The sequence below is a fragment of the Harmonia axyridis genome, chromosome 7 (assembly GCF_914767665.1).
Source record: "Harmonia axyridis chromosome 7, icHarAxyr1.1, whole genome shotgun sequence".
In the NCBI taxonomy this organism is placed as follows: domain Eukaryota; kingdom Metazoa; phylum Arthropoda; class Insecta; order Coleoptera; family Coccinellidae; genus Harmonia; species Harmonia axyridis.
In genome coordinates this window covers 8,927,732-8,953,920 of record NC_059507.1, presented here as the reverse complement: position 1 = coordinate 8,953,920, position 26,189 = coordinate 8,927,732, and the positions used below count along the sequence as shown (strand labels likewise).

The following is a 26,189-nucleotide window of genomic DNA, read 5'->3' as shown; positions in this document are numbered from 1 at the left end:
TGGAAAAATTCCATAAAAAGGATATGGTGCTGCCACCATAGTAGTGGCGGTCATTTGGAAGATATTTCTCCAGAATTAATGGCATAGCTTCCCCTTCGTAATGAAATAAACACTCATGGATTTCTCTTGAAATAAACTGTTTTTTTTTAATATCAAAATAAAACCTCTCACTGCAAAACCCTCTACAAGAGTTGACCAAATATTAAATTCACCGTCATGATTCACTTCAAGGTATCAAACTGGATATCCATTCCTTCATCTCCATTATTGAAATGAACACCCTCGCAATCGTTTTATCAATATTCTGAATGCTCTAAAGTGAGAAAAGATTAAAATTCAGAATTCCCCATAAAGAACTGAGTGTTGCCATTGGTGGCGATCTGCAATTCAAATGGGACGAAAGCATACCATAGATATTATACCGAGAAAACGACCACGATTTTTATGGAAGGAATTCCAAAGTTATCAAACTCGTGAAAAGTCAACAAGAAAAATCGCTGATCATTTTCCATCGTGGAATTCTTAGGAGAAATCCAGGGATGAAGGAACCAAATCTGGAAAGATTACTTCAATGAAATATTCACGTTTGAAAATTGTTTGACGGAAACGAGCAATTATTTTGACATAATTTCTGCTACCGTTTTTCAATTTTCTACTAATGGAGAGCTGTCTCGGTTTTCGAGGGAGAGTTTTTCAGCGCTCCGAACAATGTTAATTTGTTTTCTTGGCTTTTTGCTGGCACAATCATTTGTAAAGTCTGTCATTACATATGTTTGGCGTTTTTCAGCGCTAGTTCCCTTAACAGATGGTTCTATCATTTCGTTACGATATAGATTTTGGAACTTTGGCATTGACCTTATCTTTCACGTGATCCCAAAGAAAAAGTCTAAAAGTGTTAAATCACTAGATCTCGGTAGCCAATTGTAGACATTTCATCGAGAAATAACAAATCCAAGACTGTTTCGTTACTTGTGTGGTACGTAGCGTCATCTAGTTACCAAAAAAAGTCGTCCACATGAATATATTTCAATTGCAGCCATAAAAAATCATTAATCATAGGTCAGCAGAGCAATCCATTCACCGTAACAATGGTACCAGCCTCATTTTAGAAGAAGTAAGGACCAACACCACCAGCTGAAAGATCGCACCAAACAATAACACGTTGAGGATGAAGATAGGCTTTTTCATTCTTGGATTTTCCGAGCCACTGAAGATGATTTTTCGATGAAAAACTGGGATAATTTTGATGCAAACAAAGTTCCAAGCGAAGACAAGACGTTGCTGGTGATGAGCCGGCTTAATTTCTTGTGTTAACTAAATTTTCAAATCCTCAAGCCCTAAGTTATTATGAAAAATACGGTGTTTGTCGTTTGAGGAAGGCCTTATTAACAAGAATCGATTTTTAAGAGGTTATTCTCAAGGGTGCTAAATTTCCTTGATTTGGGATACCAGACTTGAAACCTCAATATGTTATAGATCATAGATTTATCTATAAAAACCGTGCTTGTTTCAGGGAATTGTGATCAATATTTAAAAAGATATAACGATTATTGTGTAAAAATCTAATTTTACCGATTTTTTTATAAATTTCGAGTTCAAATTTTCATTCACTGTGAGAATCGGTGAGCATTGTAACAATGAACGGTTCCAAATTAGCCGAATTTTGCACTTATCTGAAAATTTTCAGATCAGAAAATTTGTCTCAAATTTTAAATACATTTACATAAAAAAATATTTTTTTGGAAAAAGTTTCCTCATGGGAATTTTATACCATTTTATGAATTGATTTGATAACGTAGATATAGATAGATACGAGAAAACTTGCAAGTTTAGAGTTCCATCCACAATTTCAGAAATTTTTTATTGTAAACTGGAATTTTCTAAAATATTTTGATGATATTTTCGAGGCTGCCAACTTTCCTTGAGGCAAGATTGGAACTTGAAACCTTCATATGTTTGTTTTAGATCATAGCTCGATTTATAGAAAACGCTTTTGTTTGAGGGGGATGTGAACAATATTTTAGGAGCTACAACGATTATTGCGTATAGATTCAATTTTTACGGATCTCTTCCATATTTCGAGTTCAAAATTTCATAAACTGTGAGATTCACGAAGAATCGGTAAGCAGTGATAAAATGAATAATGCTCAATTAGCCGAAAACCTTGAACCTTGAATATTTTTGTGAAGGAAGTTCTCACATGGGAATTTCATATCATTATATCAATTTATTCGACAATGTATATAACAAAAATGCTTTCAGTTCAGAGGTTAATCCATTATTTTAGAAATTATTGGTTTCAAACTGAAATTTTCAAAAACATTTCGATGATATTCACGAGACCTCAATAATATTCAGATCATAGCTCGATCTATAGAAAACGTTTTTGTTTGAGGAGGCTGTGGCCAATATTATGGAAGTTATAACGATTAAAAATTTGTCTCAAATCTTCCATACATGGGCCTTGAGAAATAGTTTTTTCCCACCCTGGAATTTCATACCATTTTATCAATTTCTTCAATATCGTAGATGACGAAAATGCTTGCAGTTCAGGATTTCATTCATTATTTCAGATATTAAAGACTGTAAACTGAAATTTTCAAAAATATTTTGATGATATTCTCTAGGCTGCCAACTCTGCTTGAGGCAAGATAGGAAATTTACACTTCAATATGTTTTAAATCATAGCTCGATCTATAGAAAAAAAATTCTGTTTGAGGGGCTCTGACCAATATTTCAGGACATAAAACTACTTTTGTGCAGAGATTCAATTTTTACAATTTTTTTTCTTGACTTCGAGTTCCAATTTTCATAAACTGGGAGATTCATTTTCACTACTACCGTATTTTTAATCCAACACCAGTGTTTATCAATCAGAAGTCGAATCTACATATTCAACAAACAAGTGCTTTGCTTCAATCATTATTGTTATACTTCGAGCAACTCAAATGATTGCTATTAAAAAATTCAAATTCAATTCATTCCTATCTTCCTTACAAATCAACAGATTTCAATAAGACAAACCTTGACATATAATCAATAGCTTAGTGAATATTTAAGTGGGAACCTGAAGTAAGGTAGATTAGGGAAGTGGTTGAATCCAAAGTTTCCATCTAGTTCTTGGATGCTTGAAATTTATAATTCCCACTGATATTTCAGAATCTATTCTGCCCTATTTAGCAACTCTACTTATTCAACATTTGCGAGGGGCTTTAAAAATATATTGAAATGCATTCATCTTCAATTTTTATGTGTATTTCTTTATGATTCCATCCTCCAGTATTCCAATGGATATTCAGGGCAGGTCAAAAAGCGTCTATCAGCTATTAATTCCCGTTCTGTGTGTACTTTTTCCTCCCAAATTACAATTGTGTCAATAGTTGACTCACTCTTAACTAATTCGTTGTCAAATTAAATTCTGTCCGTCTATCCGACCACAAAAAAATACTATTGAACGGAAATATTTGAAAACTTAATATTTTCAAGATTAATCGGCGAAATTTTTCTGGGAATCACAGTGGATGAACATCTGAACTGGTATGATCATATTGATACTCTCCAAAGAAAACTAAATTCTGTCCTTTATGCTATTCGAATATTGGTGCAGCATGCTGACTTGGAACTGCTAAAAACAGTATATTTTTCTAATTTCCAGTCAATAATGAGTTATGGAATCATTGTGTGGGGAAACAGTTCTGATATCTCTAGAATATTCGTAGTTCAAAAAAGAGCGCTAAGAACTATGCTACGTTTATCCTCCAAAACATCCTGCCGTGGAATATTCAGAAGAGAAGGCATCCTCACAATAACTGCATTGTATATATTTCGTTGTCTTACATTTTTAAGAACTAACTTCCTTTATTTCGAAAAATATCTCAATTCAAATATGACCAGGCGCATCTACTCATACCATCTTCCGAAGTGCTCTCTCACTCTATCACAGAGAAATGTCGAATACATGTGCCTTACTTTGTTCAACAAATTGCCCAAAAATTATCAAGTCCTAACTACTGTAAAAAATTTCAAGAAAGAAGTTCGTAAACTACTTACTGACCTTGAACCATATTCTTTAGATGATTATTTAAATTATAAGTTTCCTGTATAGACATCACTATATGTAATCAAGTATTATTTTCCGTTAGCTTCCTTATGCTTGACTTGTTTTCTTTTCTGAGTGTAAATTTTGATTATGAAAATAAATATGATTATTATTATTATTATTATTATTATCAATCCGACTAGGGGTTCCGTAAATATTGCTCTCGATATTTTGCCCCCAAATCAGTACGAGAAACCATAATCTGTGATAACGAACTGAAATATCTAAACTCCTTAACAAAATTATTCGAAAATCTGTATCATTTCTTGAAATTCTGAATTATTATGTTGGATTCTGATGAAAGCAGAGGTATAAACAGTAATAATGTTTTTTCCTCCACCTTGATACAGATTGATTTGTATCACTCTGGCATTACAGAAATTTACTGCGTATATTATCGATTTTAATGCCTCGTTAAATTGAGATTACTTTTGTGGCACGAATTCATCTTCATCAATGGGATGAAAGAGCTATTTATTCTGAAGGAAGGTGAATTATTGCCTTTTCTATAGTCCTTCTGTTCTTTCCTCTCCTTCCTGGAACCCCATTCAATACCCTCAGGAAGCTCTCGATCTGCTTAAGTTTATATCTATATTTATGTTGATCCGATTATTAACTGAAAAAATAATAAGTAGGCATCTTGAGTAATTTTGTTGAAGGAGTGACACGATAATACTTTCAGCTCGTAATCCTGCGTTTTAATGATATTCCTATGGAATTTCAACAATGAGGGACCCATTTCAACGTTTCCAAATATGTCTTGACAACTTTCGCAACATGAGGTCGAGCATTGTAATGATGTAAAATCACTTTATCTTGTCTCTCGTTGTATTGCGGCCGTTTATCTTTCGATACTCGGCTCAAACGCATTAATTGCGTTCGATAACAATTTCCTATGATTATTTCAGTCGGTTTTAGCCAATCATTGTGCACACTACGCCGAGCTGGACTTACCAAATACTGAGCAAGACCTTGGATCCGTGAATATTCGTGATTTTCTGCGCTTGAGAATATTGTACTGAACAAAATTTTGTCTCCACTCACAATGCTATGCAGAAATCCCTTCCGTCTTTGCCTTGCAAGCAGCTGTTCCACTAGTACGGCACCCAATTTTCTTGGTTTTGAATCATTCCCATGACACTCAGGCGTGTTGAAATAGCTTGTTGCATCACTCTCAATGATCCAGCCAATTCTAGTTGCGTTTGACACGAGTCTTGATCAAGTAATGCCTCCAATTCTGCGTCTTCGAAAACCTTCTCTCTTTCATGTCCATGCTGATCTTCGACGTCGAAATCCCCGTTCTTGAAGCGTTGAAACCTCTCTCGGCACGTTCTTTCACTTACCTCACCATAGGTGTTTGGGAACATTCGATCAGCCTCAGCCGCAGATTTCTTCTTATTGAAGCAGAATTTGGCTAGTAAGCTGACATATTCAATCGGGAATAACTTCATGATGCAGACACAAATCGACTAATATTCCGATGGCGTTATGTTCACAAATACCCAAGCTTATTGTATGATATCTACGATCTATTTTTTCAACTACCACTTACCGCTACAGCCATCCATTGCAAAACTGCGGAAGCAAAGTTGTACACCAACATCAACATCAATCTAGTAGAACGCGATAAATTTTTTTTTCAGTTGAAAATTACGTTATTCTTGCCGGGTGATCTCCTCTATGCTGTTTCTGTGTGTATGATAGGTATACTCGTACAAATTTCGAAGTTACAGATAATATTAATGTAGGATCTAGTTATTGTTCCCTGTAAATAATTGAGATGGTCAACCGGATGTTTGGAGACCTATTAGTTTCTTTGATTTGTCGAGGGCATGACAGTTTCAATGAATCTACAAGGAACGAATTGTTATTGTACATATAATGTAAAAAGGATGAGTTATTCTTCGAGGTGTCGAAGATATGTCATGGAGTTGTAAATCTTGAAGAGATTTACTGGAGGTTTGTGAAACTTCGAAGACAATACGGTCGTACCAGATGTGTCACATCTGTGTATCAGGTTCGAGTCCTTCGAAAATATTCGATTTCCAGGAATCCGCGAAGATCTTTGTGGGCGGTACGGCAAAGCTCTCATTGGACTAGGAGATGGTACTTTCCCTAAGGGTGTGGTCAAGCCGAGAGAAGGGAGGTCGATATTCGAGACAGGGTAAGTTCCAATCGGCAGAGAGCACAGTTCAAATTAAGCCGAAGACGGGTAAAGTTGAAGTTAAGTCTAAGACGGGAGATAGAACAAGTTCGGTCGGTCAATTTAAGACGTATGACGTAAAGACGGTTCGCGGACTAGATTAAGACGAGTCGCGAACAAATCAAAGACGAGACGACCGAAAACTTGAAGTACGACGAAGACGTGATAAACGAAGACGTTTCGAGTAATTAAACTAGAGTTAAAGACGAAATTCAGTACCGCAGTGAGAAACTTTTGATTAAGACGTAATTAGGATCTTCTCAATACTGAGTTTGTACTGTATAAGTGTGGCTTTGTAAATAGATGTAAATAATTGAAAAGAGTTTAATTATTACAAATCCACCAAAGTCACGGAGAAAAAGACGAAAGACCAAGTAATCGAATCATACCTCTAGACGATGGAATAACCAAGCCTACATTACCAATATACAAAACAAATCAAAGGATATAATTGACATAACTGAACATTATTCCAATGCTTTTCGAAATGCTTGATTCATTTTGATGTCAGTTGCGATGAATCTCAATTATTTAAAAATATATTGATTTAATATTGTCTACTCTGAATGTGTCAATGGCCTCAGCCGTCGGGACAGGTTAATTCAAATAAATAAATAAGATGAATCTCCTCCAACAGGGAAACCGATCGACGATAGTCTGGCGAATGATAAAAAGAGCCGAAAATTCCTTACTCACGAATTAAGAAAGTTGAACTCTCAGCTCCAAGAGACCCAGCTAATTCAATTTTTGAATGCATTATATCCCATCTGCAGAATGAATTAACTTCTCATCAAGAGCTCTAAGAACTTCTGAGACTAATTAATTCAGCCAGTTTGACGTTCATCTGAATAATAATCCCTAAGGAGTGGGGGAAAAAAATTGCGCGGTACATATTTCGAAATATGCAGATAGAAACATCCCATTAAAATTCAAGCTGGTGTAGAGAGCCCTATCCTCGAAGTTCGCACAAATCGGGTGGCATAGAGAAAAAAGAAGCATCTGTAAACCACCGCGCATATTTTATTCCTGAGGAGCTCTCGCTTGCCTCCCTTTTTTATTTTGGCTGCCAAACAAAAGTGGAGAAATAATTCAATTATCTCCTCCCTCTAATATTAAATTCGCCAGCTTAATACATTATTACGTTCGACAATATTGTTTATGTTCCCTTCGTACAGCGGCGTCGTTAAATACTATATTATTGTTCTTTGAAAACGTCGATAACACTCAAATTTTGAATGATTAATGAAAACATTTCACAGAGATCTAGTGTTCCAAAAAACTTTGGTTCGTAATTAGAAATCCTGTTAAACTACGAGCACGCCACTGGATTCTACATAAAAAAGTGTCTGTATAATGTTTTAATTTCAGAGCTCTATCGTCAGTATTAGACGAGATAAAAATTTTTCTCGATATCGCCATTTTTCGAATATAACTCGAAAATTTATACTACTTCTGTGAGTTTGTCAGAAAAAAAGAACGAGAATGGGGTATCACATTTTGTTTATTCTATCTGGTTTGAAAGTTGTGGTGCTAAAATATCGAAATTTGCCCACTTTGAACACCACCAACAAATATACAATGTTTCCGTAAAGTACGGAACAAATTCATTTTTAGCTAAACAGACCATTTTAAGAAATAATCCTGAAACACGTCGATTTTTTCATTTTAATTTTAAAATAATAATGTAATATACAGGGGGGAATTACTTTCGAGTAATGACGTCCCGTCATTTTTTTAAATGGAACACCCCCATTTTGTCTCAATTTTCCGATTACTCTAGCTGAGCTGATTCAAAAAATGTATCACATGTTGATTCCAATTGGTACAGGATGGACAAAAATACAATAGTTTTGTGTGTGCTCAAAAAGTAACGCGTAACATTCTTTATTAGTTAAATTAACAATATTATCGAAAATACATATTGTCTAGCGGCAATTGGTTTGAATGTAACATCCTCTAGTTTGTTACATTTTTAGATAGTATTTTTGATAATATTATTAATTTAACTAAAGAAGAATGTTACGCGTGTGAGCACACACGCACACACGTATATTTGTCCACCCTGTACCAATTGAAATCAACATGTGATACATTTTTGGAATCAGCTCAGCTAGAGTAATCCGAAAATTGAGACAAAATGGGGGTGTTCCATTTAAAAAAATGGCGGTGACGTCATTACTCCAAAATAATATATTAGATTATCATTTTGAAATACGGTAAATTAAAATAAAAAATCGACGTATTTCAGGATTATTCCTCAAAATGGTCTGTTTAGCTAAAAATGAATTTGTTCCATACTTTACGGACACAGTGTATATGATTTTTATATGAATCAATTTCAAAAACCTTCTTTCACCATCTACGCCTCTGCCATCCAGCAAAAAGATTACTCAGGAGGAACTCGAGAGGAATTGATGTTAGTTGAAATTAGTTGTGATCCGCTAGTCTGAGGATGGTATTGTGAACGGTTCATTATTCTCTTTCAGATGTCTGGTTTTCTTTCATTTCTATCGGAAAGGTGGGATTTTAATATCCGCTTTTTCGCAATTTCCTCCCCATTTCAGCTTGAATATATCTGCGATGGCTTTGATTCATCTCTACAATTTTTTTTCAGACTAATCATGGTTCATTTTGAGTAATTAGTCTTCAATCTCAATAGTTTCTGCGTCTTTCATTCCCACAGAACTCGAGCTGATGAAATTTTAGCATTTCTCATGGAAATGTCAATGTTGAATTTAATCCAATACTTTTAACATGAGGTCTGATGATATCTCTTATACATCTTGGACTTTATCTATTCGAATATCATGATTGATTAATATTTTCTCCTTACTATATCAAAATATTGATTTCATTCTTGAAGATTTGGATAGATTTGGGCAGAATCCGAAATAACTTTTTTTATTTTTTCAATCGACTAAAGGTAGCACTCATCCTGATGGTTTTCTGCAAACCATAAGTATGCCAAACTTGGGCACTTTCTCTAAAAAAATACACTGTTGCAAATGTTTTACGAAGGAAATGTTGACTTAAGCTGTATCCTGAGTTCCCAAATTAATGTCAAAAAATCAAGCTGAGCTTTTTTGATAAAACGAAAACCGTTTTGCTATTTTCTTTCAAGAAGTATTAGCCACATATATTGCAGATTTAATAAGGGGTTTCACTTGCGGATATATTTAGAATTTCATTTACAATTTCGAGATTCGGCTAAATATTGTTGATGGTTACATCTGAACCATAAATAATTCGAGTAGAATATCGAAAAAAAGTTAATATGACTTATAATAACAATTATCCAAAATTTCGTGTTGAACGATCGCTCCAAAGCTACTAACTTCCTCACTGCTTTCCTCATTTTAATATTGAATAATTTTCATCAAATATGATATCAACAGGTTTTATACTTTTAACCAGAAGCGATAAGGCACTGTAAACTTTGTAAAAGATGTTCAAAAGTGTAAAACCCTCGATAAAATTTAAACCGCGCTTCTGATCATCATCTAGAATTTATTACGACGTGAATCCTCTCTCAAAAATGTCACATCACAGTCTCTCGCAGATTCCTGCATTTTGCATCTTGAGCTAGAGGCATATCGGAATCCAATTAAGTTTATGCCTTAGAACTGAACTTAATTGGTTTCTGTTCTTAGACAGGAATTGCGTAATAGGAATAACCTGTTCTCTGTAGTGTGCATACCTCATATACTCTAGGTTATTGGATCAATGAGATATTTCATATCTAGTGATACAATTTCAGATAGAATTATGTGGCTTTGACTAGATAAGAGACGACGATAATATGTTGACATTCCTCTGAAATGTTCAGGGTACCCAGAGAAGGTAATTGATTTTTGAAACATGGAGAAAAAGTTATATACATGTAGGATCCAGTTATTGTTCCCTGTAAATGATTGAGATGGTCAACAGGATGCTTGGAGACCTATTAGTTTCTTAAAGTGTCGAGGGCATGACAGTTTCAATGAATTTACAGGGAACGAATTGTTATTGTACATATAATGTAAAAAGGATGTGTAATTCTTCGAGGTGTCGAAGATATGTCATGGAGTTTTAAATCTTGAAGAGATTTACTGGGGGGTTGGGAAAGTTCGAGAACAAGACGGTTGTACCAGATGTGTTACATCTGTGTATCAGGTTCTAGTCCTTCGAGAATATTCGATTTCCAGGAATCCGCGAAAAACTTTGTTGGCGGTACGGCATAACTCTTACTGGACTAGGGGATGGTACTTTCCCTAAGGGTGTGGTCAAGCCGGAAGGAGGGAAGGATATTCAGAGTGGTCGGGGTAAGTTGCGGTCAGTAGAGAGTTCAGTTCAAGTTAAGTCGAAGACGAGTAAAGTTCAAGTTCGGTCTAAGTCGAAGTAAGAGTAAGTTCAGTCGGTCAACTTAAGACGTAAGACGAAAAGACGGTTCGCGGACAAGATTAAGACGAGTCGCGAACGAATCAAATACGAGACGACCGAAACTTGTAATAAGACAAAGACGTGAAATATCGAAGACCACTCGAGTAATTAACATTAGAGTTAAAGACGAAATTCAGTACCGTAGTGAGAAACTTGTAATTAAGACATAATTAGGATCTTCTCAATACTGAGTTTGTACTGTATAATTGTGACTTTGTAAATAGATGTAAATCATTGAGTGGCGGGGCTTTCTCGGCCAACTTTGAAGGTTGGCCCTCTCTTAGAGGATTGTCGTGTTTCATCAAAACACAGTGTTCCCAGCCATATACAACTTTCATCTCCATAGAGGAGCATGGTGACTTTGCCTCCATGAGAGATTTTGGAAAATTATTCATCATATCAAGAACGTATTTAAATGAAATATTCGTGCTACGGTATCTATGATACATTTTCTTGAATGCTGGATTTGATATTCAAAAATATCTGACAAATCAAATACTATATCATCATTATTCGTACCCAGCTAATTGTATAATGCTTCTGAATATGATAAATGGAAAACCAGGCTAGCACTAAAGTAAAGTCATGAGCTTCTGATAGTTCGTTCATTAATGAGCCAATTGAGCGTTTGGAGATGACAGAATTCTCAGAAGCTTCTCATATCCATACTTTGCTTATTTTTTTTTAAACTCCAAAGAATCGAAAGAAATTTTGCTCTAATAAACGCAAAGACGTATCTTTCTACATAAAAGGCATTTTAATGTTAGAGGTTCATTGAAGTACGTGTTTTCAAGGAAAAAGTTAGGACCAGGACTTTTTGAAGTGTTATTATGACGGTACAGAAAATAATTGAATCAAACCTTCGCAGAAAGCATTCCAGTTTGCTATGTTATTTCGATAAAAGCAAGAATTGTGACAAATGATGTTTTTTGTGAAAGTCTGTTTTCTCCAGAACCAGCTCCAAATAAAGTCAGCATCTCTATGAAAAAATTACCATAAGCTCATCAGTTTCAACAGTATTTTTCCTGAACATTTGTCTCCAAATCCAAGGCCAACACTGACAAATTCATGAACTGCCAATCCTTCTTTTCGACAAACATTGACAGCGGCTATCCCAACTGTCGATTTGCATAGCCACCACGTCAGTTAGATCTTCAGGAAAAGGCCATCTGCAATTCACTAACTGATGAATAATAGCTCACTGTTTCAGAATTTACCCAGTTCTCCGTTGTAATCGGGAAAGCCTAATTGAATAATATTCCCGAAATGTGTCTTAGCGGATTACTCTGTTCTGATATACATTAATGAAATGAACAGAAACTCCGGAAGTTTGCAGCAAAAGCTTCCAGAGTAGAAATAAGAGGAAATGGGGAAACTCATTATGAGATAGATTCAAGTAATTCGATTAAGATCCAATTCACATGGTGCACAGAAACTTCAATTCGAGTATTATCGTGAATTGCAATTTTCCTAATTTTCGAATCAACCTGAAATGTACATAAAAAATTCTACACCACTGCCTTTTTTTTTGAAAAAATTATTTCATTTCGGAAATTAGCAATACTACATTAAAATGAAAGGTCTCTTAATTTTTTTTTTCATACAAAGCAAACACTATCCACTGAATCTACCAAAATTATTGTTGGGATATTCCCACTAGTAATGAATGAAAGTACAAAAAATGACGTAGTGTATTATAACGCTTTCAGATGGTATTTAATTGAACATTTCTGAAAGACTGCCTAACAATGAAATATGCTTGTGAATATTTTTTATTGTTTAGGTGTCTGATATATTATCTTTCTGAAATAATCTTTAAATGCCACCCGACAGCGTTATAATACACTACGCCAATTTTTGTACTTTCATATTCATCATTAATGAGAAAATTTGAAAAGTTAGTTTTTGTAGATTTTTGTTGTTTGTATTTATTTCGTACTCGATCATTTCGAAAATCGTACATTCTATGAAAAAAAATAAGGAGATCTGTTTTTAATGAAGCTTTGTTTCTGTTGATTTTAAGAATTAAACAATTTTTTCAAAGAGAAGCCAGTGGTGTAGATTTTCAATAAGAAAAGGATTATCGCACCCCCATATTTACGTCACTGGATAATTTTGGCAGACACCTTATTCGAAACATCACGTCATCATGACCTCAATACCTAATTGAAACAATGAATGTGATGATACTAGAGCTATAAAAAGTAAAAACCAATTTTTTTTCAACTCGAAAACGAAGCTTGTTAGGATATATAACGGGTGTTTTTTTTCGAGGTATATAATTTTAAGTTGGCATTACTGTTCAAGATGGCGACCGATTCAACAGCTATCAGGTGATTTATTCTCAGTTTGGTTTGGCAATTCACCATGAATAGACTCATGCCTGAACAACGCTTGCAAATAGTGCAATTTTATTTCGAAAATAATGGTTCTGTGCGGAATACGTATCGCGCACTACGTCCATTAGCGATGAAGCGCACTTCTGGTTGAATGGCTACGTCAACAAACAAAACTACCGCATTTGGAGTGAAGCTAATCCTCAAGTGTATGTCGAAACACCGTAACATCCAGAAAAACTGACTGTATGGTGCGCTTTATGGGCTGGTGGAATCATTGGTCCGTACTTCTTGAAAAACGATGATGGCCAGAACGTTACAGTCCATGGTGATCGTATAGAGCCATGATTACTAACTTTTTCATTCCTGAATTGAACAACCATGATGTCCAGGAGCTGTGGTTCCAACAAGACGGCGCAACATGTCCCACAGCTCGTGCCACAATCGATTTATTGAAAGACACGTTTGGTGACCGCATAATTTCACGTTTTGGACCTGTGAATTGGCCTCCAAGATCTTTTGATTTGAACCGCTAGACTACTTTCTGTGGGGCTATGTAAAGTCATTGGTCTATGCGGATAAGCCACAAACCCTTGACCATTTGGAAGACAACATTCGCCGTGTTATTACTGATATACGGCCACAAATGTTGGAAAAAGTCATCGAAAATTGGACATCCAGATTGAGCCAGCCGTGGCGGTCATATGCCAGAAATCATATTTAAAATGTAATGCCACAAGATTATCTTGCGGATAAATAATCCATCGTTGTTTTATTGCAATTTAAAGTTCTATAGCTCGAAAAAAAACACCCTTTAGTTATATTTAGGATGTATAGTTATAGAAATTTTGTTTCATGAAAAGGGTTGTTCTATCGGATACCAAAGTTTTTGCACTAAAATGTGGAGCAGCGTGTATACTGTATTGGATAGTTAATGGTTCTACCATAGGATTGATACAATTTACAATAGTGGCTACACTGTTCTTTATTTTTCTATATTACCTACTTATGTGTTTAGAAGGTTATGGCATTTAGTCATGAAGAGATACATGCTTCAATCGCGCTTAAAAAATGTTGATTTTTATTCCCTGGTTAATACTGAAATTCATGAATAATTCATGGACGACATAAGTCTGTTAATCAACTCACTGTTCGTCGGTTTTATGTCAAAATTCGATCAAAAACCTAGTTTTCAAACTTCAATATCAATTTCGGTCATTTCAACGGTCTAAAAATTTTTGTTCCCTAAGCTTAGTACGAGAATAACTCATGAATGACAAAAAGGAAAATACCACTATAAAGGAAGAGCAACAAAATAAACCCTATAAGTTTTTTTTGAAATATCCATTTATTCAAAGGGAAATTGATCTGAGCATCAAGTCCTGCTCAAAATTCAAAAATCATACATCGTGGCTAAATAGTATAGGAAACGAGCGCTCAAAAGCGAGAACCCTGATAACTGTAACTATCTAGTTTAAAAAGAATCAAAGTTGCATAGTTGAAGCGTTCATGAGGAGAATAGTTAAGGTCTTCCGAACTATCCTACGGCTCCACGTTTTCGTATAATTGGAAGTTAAATTGGTGCAATCACAGAGCCCGCTTAGTAATCGCATTGAAGTAGCTGAAAGAAGCAAGATATCATTATGCTTGAAGTGGGTTTGTCTCATTCTGTGATTGCAATTGAAGATTGCATTTAATCCAATTCAATTTCATCTCTCCTTCTCATTATATTTAATATTATTCGAGATAATGAGGTTGGAAATATCACACAGCACCCTAGATTGATAACTCTGGAAATCTGCTTTTCCAAATACCAAAATAATCTTTCGGCAATATTTCTTGTTCTTATTTGTGATTCACAAAGATTGCTTGATGTTATTTTTGCTTACCTATACCTTTTTGATAAATTTTCCAATATTGCCATAACCAATAATTCTATCTTTTTGCAGGTTATCAACATTGTGTTCTCCGTCATTTTCATCCAAGGAATGAAGAAAGAACAGAGGTCTTATTATTAATTCGAAGCAGTGTAAAACTTTTTCACTATGTAATATATAAGTGTTTTTGTATTTCTATTTTAATCGAAAATAAATGAGGATTTCTTTCTATAAATTCATGGTGGAATATATCTTGCATATTCGCACTTCTTTATTTCTTTGTAAACATCAATCAAAGTAGATTGGGTTGTTTTTTATTATTCATTTGAATGAAGAAAATCGGTGTACTTTTAAGAACACGCATACTTTCAGAGATATGGAAACCCTACCCATGTCAGAATAATAAATCAATGTTATCTTTATATTCAATCATAACGTTCGCATGTTTCCATAGTCGTGCATAACTTTTTCTTTATCTAGTTTTTTTTTCCATTACATAAATCGATATTATAACAATTTGTTCTTCTGAAATTAACTTACCAATCTATTGATATGAGGTTTGAGGACAAGGGTATCAAATAATTGAATTCTTGATTTTATACAAGTAGACTATTAGGTATCTACAGGATGTTAGTAAGTGAGTGTGACAAACAAACAAAATAATAACAGTTTGATATATGACTTTTGTTAACAAATGCTTCATTTTCCGTGAAAAGACTATCAGACTATTAGAGTGTGTATATATTTATCATTCTCACAAATTCTCCATCCATGTGATAATATACTAATTCTGTTAAGAGAATGCATCCATAATAACCACACACTGTATGTAAACAAGTAAAGTAATAAGCAATTTCACATCAAAGGCCAACTTTGTCCGAATGAACGAAACCAAGCAAACTGAATATATTATAGAGAAACTTCAAGGGTGTTGAATTGTGCAAACTTCAAAGATAGCGATGCTTCTTTTATTCACCTGAAAGAAACTTCAATTGATGAGTGACAAAGTGAGAAGCTCGGTTAATTCTAATCTTCTTTGAAGGTTTTCGTCTAGCGTTTGGAATGAAGCTGTAAGTTTCAGTTAGTTTCCAAGGAATGGAAAGGGTGATGAGATTTTAATAAATGCTGTTAAATAGCTGTATAAGACTTCACTAGAAATTCTGGGATTTCAAACGCGACGTGGTCTCTTCACATCAATTATGTGATCTGCATTGAATTCATAAGATTACAGTCAAGAAGGTAGGTAGAAACAATATGGCAGACAATATTTCCTTGACTCTTTCACTCTCTATATCTTTAAAGGAGATGTCAAACTCACATTTTCAGCTTTTGAAGATGATTATTTTGTCTAAGCTAACACGAGCTCGCAGAAATATAAACCGTTTGACTCGTGCGTATCAAGTAATATCGAGTAGCTTGATATCAAGTCAAGCAATAAATATCTCAACTCAAGTAAAGTCAAGTCCGAATATGTAGCTTGATTTTCTAGTCAAGTAGTTGGTAAAAATGTCAAGATATTTAGCCCGATGAACTAGATGTAGGGCGCGAAATACAAAATTACGTTTTCCCCAACCTAATAACGGGTGTTTTTTTTTCTAGGTATATAACTTTAAGTTGGCATTACTGTTCAAGATGGCGACCGATTTAACAGCTGTCAAGTGATTTATTCTCAGTTTGGATTGGCAATTCATCATACATAGACTCACGCTTGAACAACGTTTGCAAATTGTGCAATTTCATTTCGAAAATAATGGTTCTGTGCAGAATACGTATCGCGCACTACGTCCATTTTATTTTGTTTAGCGATGAAGCGCACTTCTGGTTGAATGGCTACGTCAACAAACAATTCGCATTCGGAGTGAAGCTAATCCTCAGGTGTATGTCGAAACACCGTAACATCCAGAAAAACTGACTGACTGATCGGTATAGAGCCACGAATACTAACTTTTTTATTCCTGAATTGAACAACCATGATGTCCAGGAGCTGTGGTTCCAACAAGACGGCGCAACATGTCACACAGCTCGTGCCACAATCGATTCATTGAAAGACACGTTTGGTGACCGCCTAATTTCACGTTTTGGACGTGTGAATTGGCCTCCAAGATTTTGTGATTTAACACCGCTAAACTACTTTCTGTGGGGCTATGTAAAGTCATTGGTCTATGCGGATAAGCCACAAGCCCTTGACCATTTGGAAGACAACATTCGCCGTGTTATTGCCGATATACGGCCACAAATGTTGGAAAAAGTCATCGACAATTGGACGTCCACATTGGACTACATCCGAGCCAACCGGTGCGGTCATATACCAGAAACCATATTTATAATGTAATGCCACAAGATTATCTTGCGGATAAATAAAATTCATGTCAATCGAATAATCCATCGTTATTTTATTGCAATTTAAAGTTATATAGCTCTAAAAAAAAACACCCTTTAAAATCTGCCCATCTCGCCAGAACGCTGAAGTATTATATATTCGTTGAATTTCTCGTAATAGCTTCCCGGAATTATCATTATATTTGAATTTGTTGACATAACCTGATATATTCCCCAATAAAATGGATAAGCATCCTGAACCAACTTTTCATTCAGTGGGAATACCGACTCAGAAATTGAATCCATGAAAAACGCAGAATTGAGCTCCATTTTATCACCCTACATGTCTTCCCCTGCGAACAGAGTGAATTACAATGTGCAATTTAATTCAAATGTTACTTTCGTGAGTAATAAACTTATCTTATGTATTTTGTGAAGAGTTTCTCCAGATGGCTATCCGGTGAATTTATGTGAATACGTATTGGAGCAATTCATTCCAGACCGCCCTATTTATAGTTTAGCTTTGTGTGAAAAAGGAGTGTTCAGACGTGCCTTAACATATCAACGATCCCCTCGCGTGACGTGGAGATATCAACCCTGAAGCAGCCGTGAGCACACATCGTTTGGTTACCTGAAGCCCATTAGTCTATGGGAAATTTTGTCGGAGTAATTAATGTCAGGAGTTTAAGGGTTCCTACTGCCTTGTGCTTTGATCTTGATGAGAGTGTCATTATGGAAAAACGTGAAATGTTTATATTTGAATTTCCCCCTATTTGTCGCCGTTTACCCTTGGTCAATTTGAATGAATTCGATATCAAACACTAAATATTTTATAAATACCGTGTAAACACTCGTTATTTTTATTGGGCGTGAAATATGAGGAGTTGTATATCACAGTTTAGGTATGATTGATGAAGCAATTTCAATTTAGTTTCATGAGAATAACAAATTCACTAGTTAGCCAGCAGATCTACTTCATAGGTCAACTACCTTGTTTATCGATTAACACAGCAGGTAGGTCCCTCATAATCGATAGATCCACAAAGCGTGAATATCTACCTTGTAGCACAGACCCACATTTTCCATAGATCTACCTTACCCACATATCTATCTTGCCAACTGATCAATAGTGCCCACAGCTTCATAGACCCATATTGCCCTTAGATCCAAATTGCCCTTAGATCCAAATTGCCCTTAAACCTGTATTCTCTTGAGATCCACATTGCCAGTAGATCCACATTGCCCGTAGATCCACATTGCCCGTAGATCCACATTGCCCGTAGATTCACATTGCCCGTAGATCCACATTGCCCGTAGATCCACATTGCCCGTAGATCCACATTGCCCGTAGATCTACATTGCCCTTAGATCCACATTTCCCATAGATCTACATTAAGTATAGATCCATATTGCCTAATGAACTACCTCGTCGACAGATTAATTTCCTTTTCCTAAGAAGAATAAGTGCTAATTTCAAACTATGTTTTATTTTTTCCTCATTCAATGAAATGTATTTCGACTCGTGAAGAAGAAAATATGAATAAATCCGAATAATTTCACAGAAGTTCATCACCTTCTTTGATAAGGAATATTATATTCGGAATTATCCCAGTAATATATTTTTTCAATTTCATGATTGTGTCAGAAAAATCAGAGAAATTATTATTTCCACTTTCGAATGTCAATATTATATCCTTGTCAATACATTACAAATAAAATGATGGTGAAAACAAAATATTGAAAATGAATGTCAATCAAATTAATTAAAATATCATATTTCGACAATTCAGTGAAAACTGTTCGAAAAATGATTCCGTGAAATTGTATAAACAAATTTAAACTCAATAAACTCACAAATGATTTTTTTGATTGAAAAAATTAAGTACAGTTAATTGGAATGATGCTTTCACAACAAAATAGTTGAAATGAAATATATTGAAGAGTATTGAGCTTATGAATCTGATTAAATTAATTGCATAAAATATACCTACATATGAAATGCCATAAGATCATTTTTGATTATTCAGTTGAAATTTCTTACGGTTTTATTGTGAAGCGTTTTCCAATGATTTTGGTTTTTGAAATACGAGTATATTCTCGATGGATCCGTCTTTAAGGTTTTGAATCGCTTTTGGAGCAAAACCTGTTTGTATCCGCCCCTGGCCATTCTAAGACAGTACCTACATAAAATTTCCGAAAGAGGTTGCTTTGTATGGATACATTTCTGGATGATGAACGATCATATCGAATATGAACGACATTATCTACATATGCATTGCTTCTAGGTACTTCAAAATTTATGGCTTCTTGGAATTTCCAAGCTGGTCCCCATTTAATTCATACATCTCCTACTTCCCATATTGTTTCCTTCAGCTTCAATTTGCACACCCTATGGAAATTCAATTCTTTCGCCTTCAATCTACGTTTTCTACCGCTGTGAATGCCCGCAGCAAGTTAAGATCATTTTTCGATATTATCATATATGAGAAATCTGTTGTTCTTTCATCCACGTATTCCAAGAACTTGTTTTTCTCTGGGGATGTGAAACGTAGAGTTTTCTGTTTGGGATTCTTTATCGAATTCAAGATGAATCAGTGGTTTGTTCGTCTGAATGTGGTTCTCAATCTGGATGAGAGACTGTAGGCATTTGTGTTCGAAATTTATTTTGTCGGGTCAACTTCAACATTGCCATTGAGTAGGTATGTTCGTTCAGTTTGCTTCAAGAAATTAATTGTGTATGTTCAGTCCACTTCCCTCAATTCAAGTTCCTCACATTCAGATTATGAATTCCGTGATCTTTCCACGATTTGCACGTTTGCAAGATGTGAGAATTCAACAGACTCTACTTTCTTCCCGACTGTTGAAGTAAAATGGAAAAGAATACGTTCATTGCATGCAAAAACAATATTAACTAAGAAACATAATATCTCAAATGTCAAAACCTATTCATAATGATCCTCATATTTATTTTATTTTACAATTATTGAAATTGAAAACTCAAGCGGAAATATTTTATGAGGTATTATCCATAGAATTATTTTCAGAACATGTATATGCGAACAACAGCACTTCATTCAACTCATGACGTCCTGGAAAAAATGTATCCGCTGCTTAAGTTTTGACGTTACTGGTTCAGTCGGAAACAAAAAGAGGGTGCATGAAAGAGATAAAGCGAGGTACGTGGCTGTCTTAGGTCAAGTAGTAATGGATTTCACCTTGAGTACTTGGAAATTGTACGATGTATCTGGTGTTTCACGCACAAGGATCATGAGAAACATGAAACACAATAAATTTCATCCTTGAAAGATACGATTGGTTCAGGAACTGAATGAGAATGATCCCGTTATTCAAAATGAGGAATACGCCTCATCCTTGTTCAGAATCACCCCTGTTAGGGGAATGCAGTTTTTCTGCCACGAACAGACATTGTGCGATTTCCCACATTTTCATTTTAAAGCCGGGAAATTGACTTGTTGAGTTTTTGTTGGACCAATACTGTATAACAGCAAGGTACAAGCAATATATTGAAATGAAAATTTGATAGATATTCCGAAAGAAAGTTAATGTTTACTTTCGGAACCACAAATAGTCATTCATAAAAAGCCTGTAGATGTCGCGATGCTCAACCAACGACCTTACACACATCCCAAATTCGTTTCAGTGCTCTCCCGACGAGTAGGGCACTTCTGTACCTTGAAATTCCGTCACAAATTTAAATTTTTAATTCTAGCAGGGATACGCAGCGAAAATATATTCATTGTTGAAAGAGCACGAGTTTTACGGCCGGGCCGGGAATGAATGAGGGGGTTGCAATTAAACGAGGTAACACTTGTGCTTCCTATTTGCTCCGTTATTTATCGCCGCAACATAATTAGGAAATTTATATCCCGATCATGTAACTTTAGGAATAGGCCCCCCGAACAAATTGTTCAGAATTTGATATGCGGCAGCCCCCGGGATATAATGGTTGAACCAGCAAACTTTATAATTAAATCTGCAAACATGACTATTAGTTCACTTGAATAGAGCGGGAAATATCGCATAGATTTCCGGATTCGTTGTTTTTGATAATGATCTATCGGAAGAGGCAGGCCCGCAATCGCCGAACTCAATTGTTCTTATCCGAATTCGTCCTGAAGTTCGGTAAGAGAGATTGCCGGGGAAATTCCAAATGGAACCATATTTTATCCGGGAAAGTTTCGTTCGGCGTGATATCGTTGGAAAGACAATAGGTATAACAAATCACGTGCTAACCTGTTCGACGTTCGGATCGGCTCAAACTGGGCCGAGGGGAAAGTTTATGATTTTTTGGGTCATTATAGTTGCGGATCTGATCGGACAATGGATTAGGGAAGTTGGGAAACTGAGCCGAAAGCCTCGGATGACTGTAACAATATTGAATTGAAACTATGTTACACTTCATTCGATAAGGCAAGGCCTAAAATACATTTTTCTTGAAAAATTTTGTTGAATGTTGTCATTTTGTGTCATATGAAACAATTTCACCTAATCATGTCAATATAACATTGATAATTACATTTGGAGCAATTATCAAATCACTCGGAAGGAACGTGGAATATTTGAGCCAATAGAAACAACCAAATCGACACATTCTGATTCCAGAGACGATCCGATATAATAACAGTAATTATTTGAAAGGACTGTTAGGCAATGAATTCCCTGATTTCGAATGAATTTCTGGAATCTTGGACAACTCTTGTATAATCGAAATATTCTGGTTTAATCCAAGTGGGTATAGTATACCTTGAAGAGTAGTGATACATGTACTCCAACGGTCCTTTTCAATACCTTTTCTGTATAGAAAGATTAGTACTTGCTTTTGAATAGACCCTAACCTCGGCAATCGCTCCTATATTGAAGCCAAATTTATTTTACTAGAGCCTCCTATTGAGGTCTGCAAAAACCCATTTATCACTGAGGGCCAAATCTAGAGAAGATGCTTGGAGGTCAAGAAGTTGATAGCGCATTTCATTGAATTTTATTGATTAAAGAAATTTTTTTTTTCAGATTTTAGGCCGATTTTTTCTTTATTTCAGTACTAAGTCGATTCAATATGTTGAGCATGTCATGTCGTTCGAATACTTCAGATGTGAAATCACAAGCATATGTTTCCTGGAAAATCAACTTTCTTGTCAATAGAGCAGAGTCTGAATAACATTTATCAAGCCATATGATTCGCTCGCACAGCATTTTTCCATCAGAAAAACAGTTTTTCATCAATACACGAAACTTAATTCTTCAATTTTTCTGTAAGAATTGATCTGACTAGATTGCAATGCATTTTAATTCAATATAAGCAATCGAAAGGTCACCTTGACTTTCAGATCACAACATCTCGTTTACGATCACTGAAAAGTTGCAAGAAGATTGTGTTTGTGGGCCTGAAAAACAAGGAATCCCCGAAAATCTTTGAAATTCAATGAAGCCTGGTGAAAATATGCGAAGCAAAGAGCAACTCTTATTTCGGATCGTGCTAATAATACATACTGTACAAGAGTTCAACGGCCAGTAATAAAAAATAAGGAGAACGTCTAAACGTAAACTGCTATACCCATGGTCGAGGCCAATGAGACGAAAAATCTCTTTTAACCTCCTTTGATATTGCCGCTAGTTGGAAAATTCACCTCATGAATTACCCACATCTGGACACACCTTTCAGCAAACAGCAAATTGAAAAATTAATTGAGTCACTAATTCAGTGCATTTATTGTGGGACCTGTGGGACAAGTCATTTATTGAAATCTGTAGAAACAAATGTTTTTCCGCGATATATCAAAATGAAGGCTTACTGGTGAGAGTTGAAAAAATTTTTTTAACTTTGAGAGAAATGAGTTGAGCACATGAACTACTATCTCTCCTACTATGACAATTTTGATGACTTATGGCAGATACTCCTCTCTAGACAAGAAAATAACTAGATATTTCAGACATTTTCAAAAATTTCAAAGTTGCTTACGTAACTCCGATAACCCTGCCAGAACAGTTTTTGCTTAATCAACCGAAAATAAAGCATTATTTTAAAATTTTATAGCTTCAAGGGTAAAGGGTTAGTCAAATGAACCGCTATCTCTTCAACTATGAATATCTCAGGTAAAATAAACGGTCTTCCCAAATAGATTAATTCATCTCCTACAAGCTCCAAGTTTCGTATCCAACAAGGTAAACAAGTGAGTGTTCTCGTTAGCCAAATAAAATTTCTTAAACATCCAAAACTTAGTCTCAGAGAGCGCAGTTTCTACCTGAAATTCACGGTTGAGTTCGTTATGTGGGAAAATCTACAAGATTCATGAAGCTTTTGAGTAACATAGAGCCGGGGGAAATTTTAGTTGCGATAAGCCGAAACAAAACTTTTCTGTTATGAATATTTACAGTATATTGACAGATGTTTCGCTTCCAGTGTAACGTTCTTATCATAACATAGGCATAGCTTCCACCTACTGCTACTGGACTTGGAAATAATAGAACGATTTAAAATTCCAACAACAGAACGATCATTATATATGATACAATCAATCTCTCCTCGATTCGTCTGACGACAGTTTGTTTCATAATTTCTCATCTCATTTTTTTCCACCAATTTTTTGAATATAAGGAATCTAAATGTTTACTCACTCATTTAAATCATTTTTTGACCATTTTTTTTATATATTCCAGGTGAAAATTCATTTCAAGTACCTGCCTATCTCTTTGAAGTACAAAAACAGTTCAAAAAATATTGAAAACATTAAGTTCAGTAAAGTGTATGGCAACCTCGAACATCATCCACAGTCTGACAACACCTTTGCTTATTTTCGATCAGGGTGTTGAAGTAGACTTGTTCAATTTCTCTTCAGACTTTCTGTTAAAGTCGTCTGAGATCTTGAAATGTACATGGAGGTAGTTGATGAGCATCCAAAGCTCTGGTAGCTGATCCCAACCATGTTCAATGGGAATGAGGTCAGGCGATCAAAAAGTAAGGGCCAAATAAGAAAACCAATGTCTCCCTACACATTAACTCTACCACCTCTGGGGTAGGATTCTGTAACTTTCGTTATCATAGCAAACGAAAGCGATAACGTTACGAAGCGAAGCTAAGCGGAGCGAATGCGGTATTCTGTAAGCGTCTTTTTCTTTATCGTTTCGTTATCTTTACGCTTTTAGTTTCGTTGTCGGAGCTTACCGACTTTACACGAAGGAACATTGGCAACGTTGCAAATAAGTAGATATTTGAGCTACTGTAGGATTCTGCAGGTTTTGATATATGAGGTACCTGAGATAATCTCTAATAAGAGCAATGAGATAAGAGTCCCTTTTATGGACTCTAGCTGTAATGTCCTTTGAATAATCCACAGTATTCAACTTGAGTATTGTCAGAAATTATATTTTGATTTATGACTCTCATTGGAAGTTACTTAACAAAGGGTTTCATACCATTTTAAACTGTTTAGTTTATCATTAAGAATGAATCAGCTAATTGAATACAGCACCTGAATGCAAATATTGAGTATTACAAAAAGTCTTATTTGAGCACTGGAAGAAATTCGAAATGGAACCTCGTTCAATGGATTATAATTTAAAACCTTCATTCTTATTCCAGTTACAAAACCTACCCATACTACAAAATAAGTTCGGGGAGTCAACTAATAGTGTGTATAGGTATAAAGAAATATTCATCATGTTTTCAATGATTCTGATCATCGACGAGGAAATCTCAAGAAGAGTTCGTCTAACTCTTACAAGAGAGGAGAATAGATTTCTTCGAGATAGAAGTGATCCATTTAACTTAACGGATGAGAGATTCATAGACGTTTTCCGTTTGTCGAAACATTTAGTTCACGTTCTATTCGATGAATTGAAACCATTTATGGATAATTATTGGAGGAACACAAGAACGCCATTTGAACAGCGAATATTGATAACTCTGAGATTTTTTGCCAGTGGAAATTACCAACGAGGTATTGGACAAGAATATTTGCTAGCAGTAAGTCAACCCATGGTCAGTCGTTGTGTTAGTGAAGTGACTAAATTGATTAACCATGTATTCCAAGGAAGAATTAAATTCCCTAATGATTCTGAGAAGACCCAAAATAAAAGGAAATTTTTTGAAAAATGTGGAATACCAGGAATAATTGGAGCAATCGACTTTACACACATAAAAATCTTGAAGCCATCAGAAGAAGAGCATTCCTTTTTGAACAGAAAAGGATATCACTCAATTAATGTGCAGTTGATTTGCAATTCTAATATATATTGTGAAGCAAAACATTCAAAATTATAACCTCGAAATCGAAATCATTCAAGTGTCATAATATGACGCTTAAGACTTGGTCACGTGGTAAAAGTAAACCAATCAAAAACGTCGTCGGACTTTTCGTAATGACAACGAACCCTAAAATGTTTCGTTATCGTCATGAGGTCGTTCTTTGCTTCGGCAAACACGACTATTGCCGAATCCCTTTACAGAATACCGAACCGAGCAAAACTGTCGTTTCGTCACGTTTTCGCTTCGCTTTGCCGTTACAGAATCCCACCACTGAACTTCTTGAATCGATCCGCCTGGGCACCAGAGGATGAGCCCATACCTGAACACTACTATCTGAAAACCGTCCATATCTCGACTCATCTGAGAGCAATGAAAACCTCTATTGTTTGTACCAATTCAATTAGTACTCGAAAGCTCTCTTCATGTAGACACAGTCAGAAACCGATCTTGTGCATGAGTGGTAGATCTTGTGCACCCACTTCTCGATCTATCATTTCCAATTTCTAAATATTGATAAACGAGTCTAGAAACTACATTTTAAAAAAATTAGCAACGTCTTTCTGATAAAGTCCCATCTCGATCATACCAATAGCCCTATTGGCTTTGTCCGCACTAAGTTGACGGCAAGGCATTATTGCAAAATTAATAAAACAAAAACTCATTCAAAATTGTT

At 35.4% G+C, this 26,189-nt stretch overlaps 1 protein-coding gene across 1 annotated transcript in view; it reads left to right on the top strand.

Annotated features, from left to right (window-relative positions):
- Positions 1 to 15,173, top strand: part of LOC123684350 (tetraspanin-2A) — a 154,172-nt gene extending 138,999 nt beyond the window's left edge. The window contains exon 5 of the mRNA XM_045623579.1: positions 15,007 to 15,173. Within this exon, the coding sequence (XP_045479535.1) occupies positions 15,007 to 15,075 (69 nt within the window). The 3' untranslated portion in view covers positions 15,076 to 15,173. The remainder of the gene's footprint in view (positions 1 to 15,006) is intronic.
- Positions 15,174 to 26,189: the final 11,016 nt, after the last annotated feature.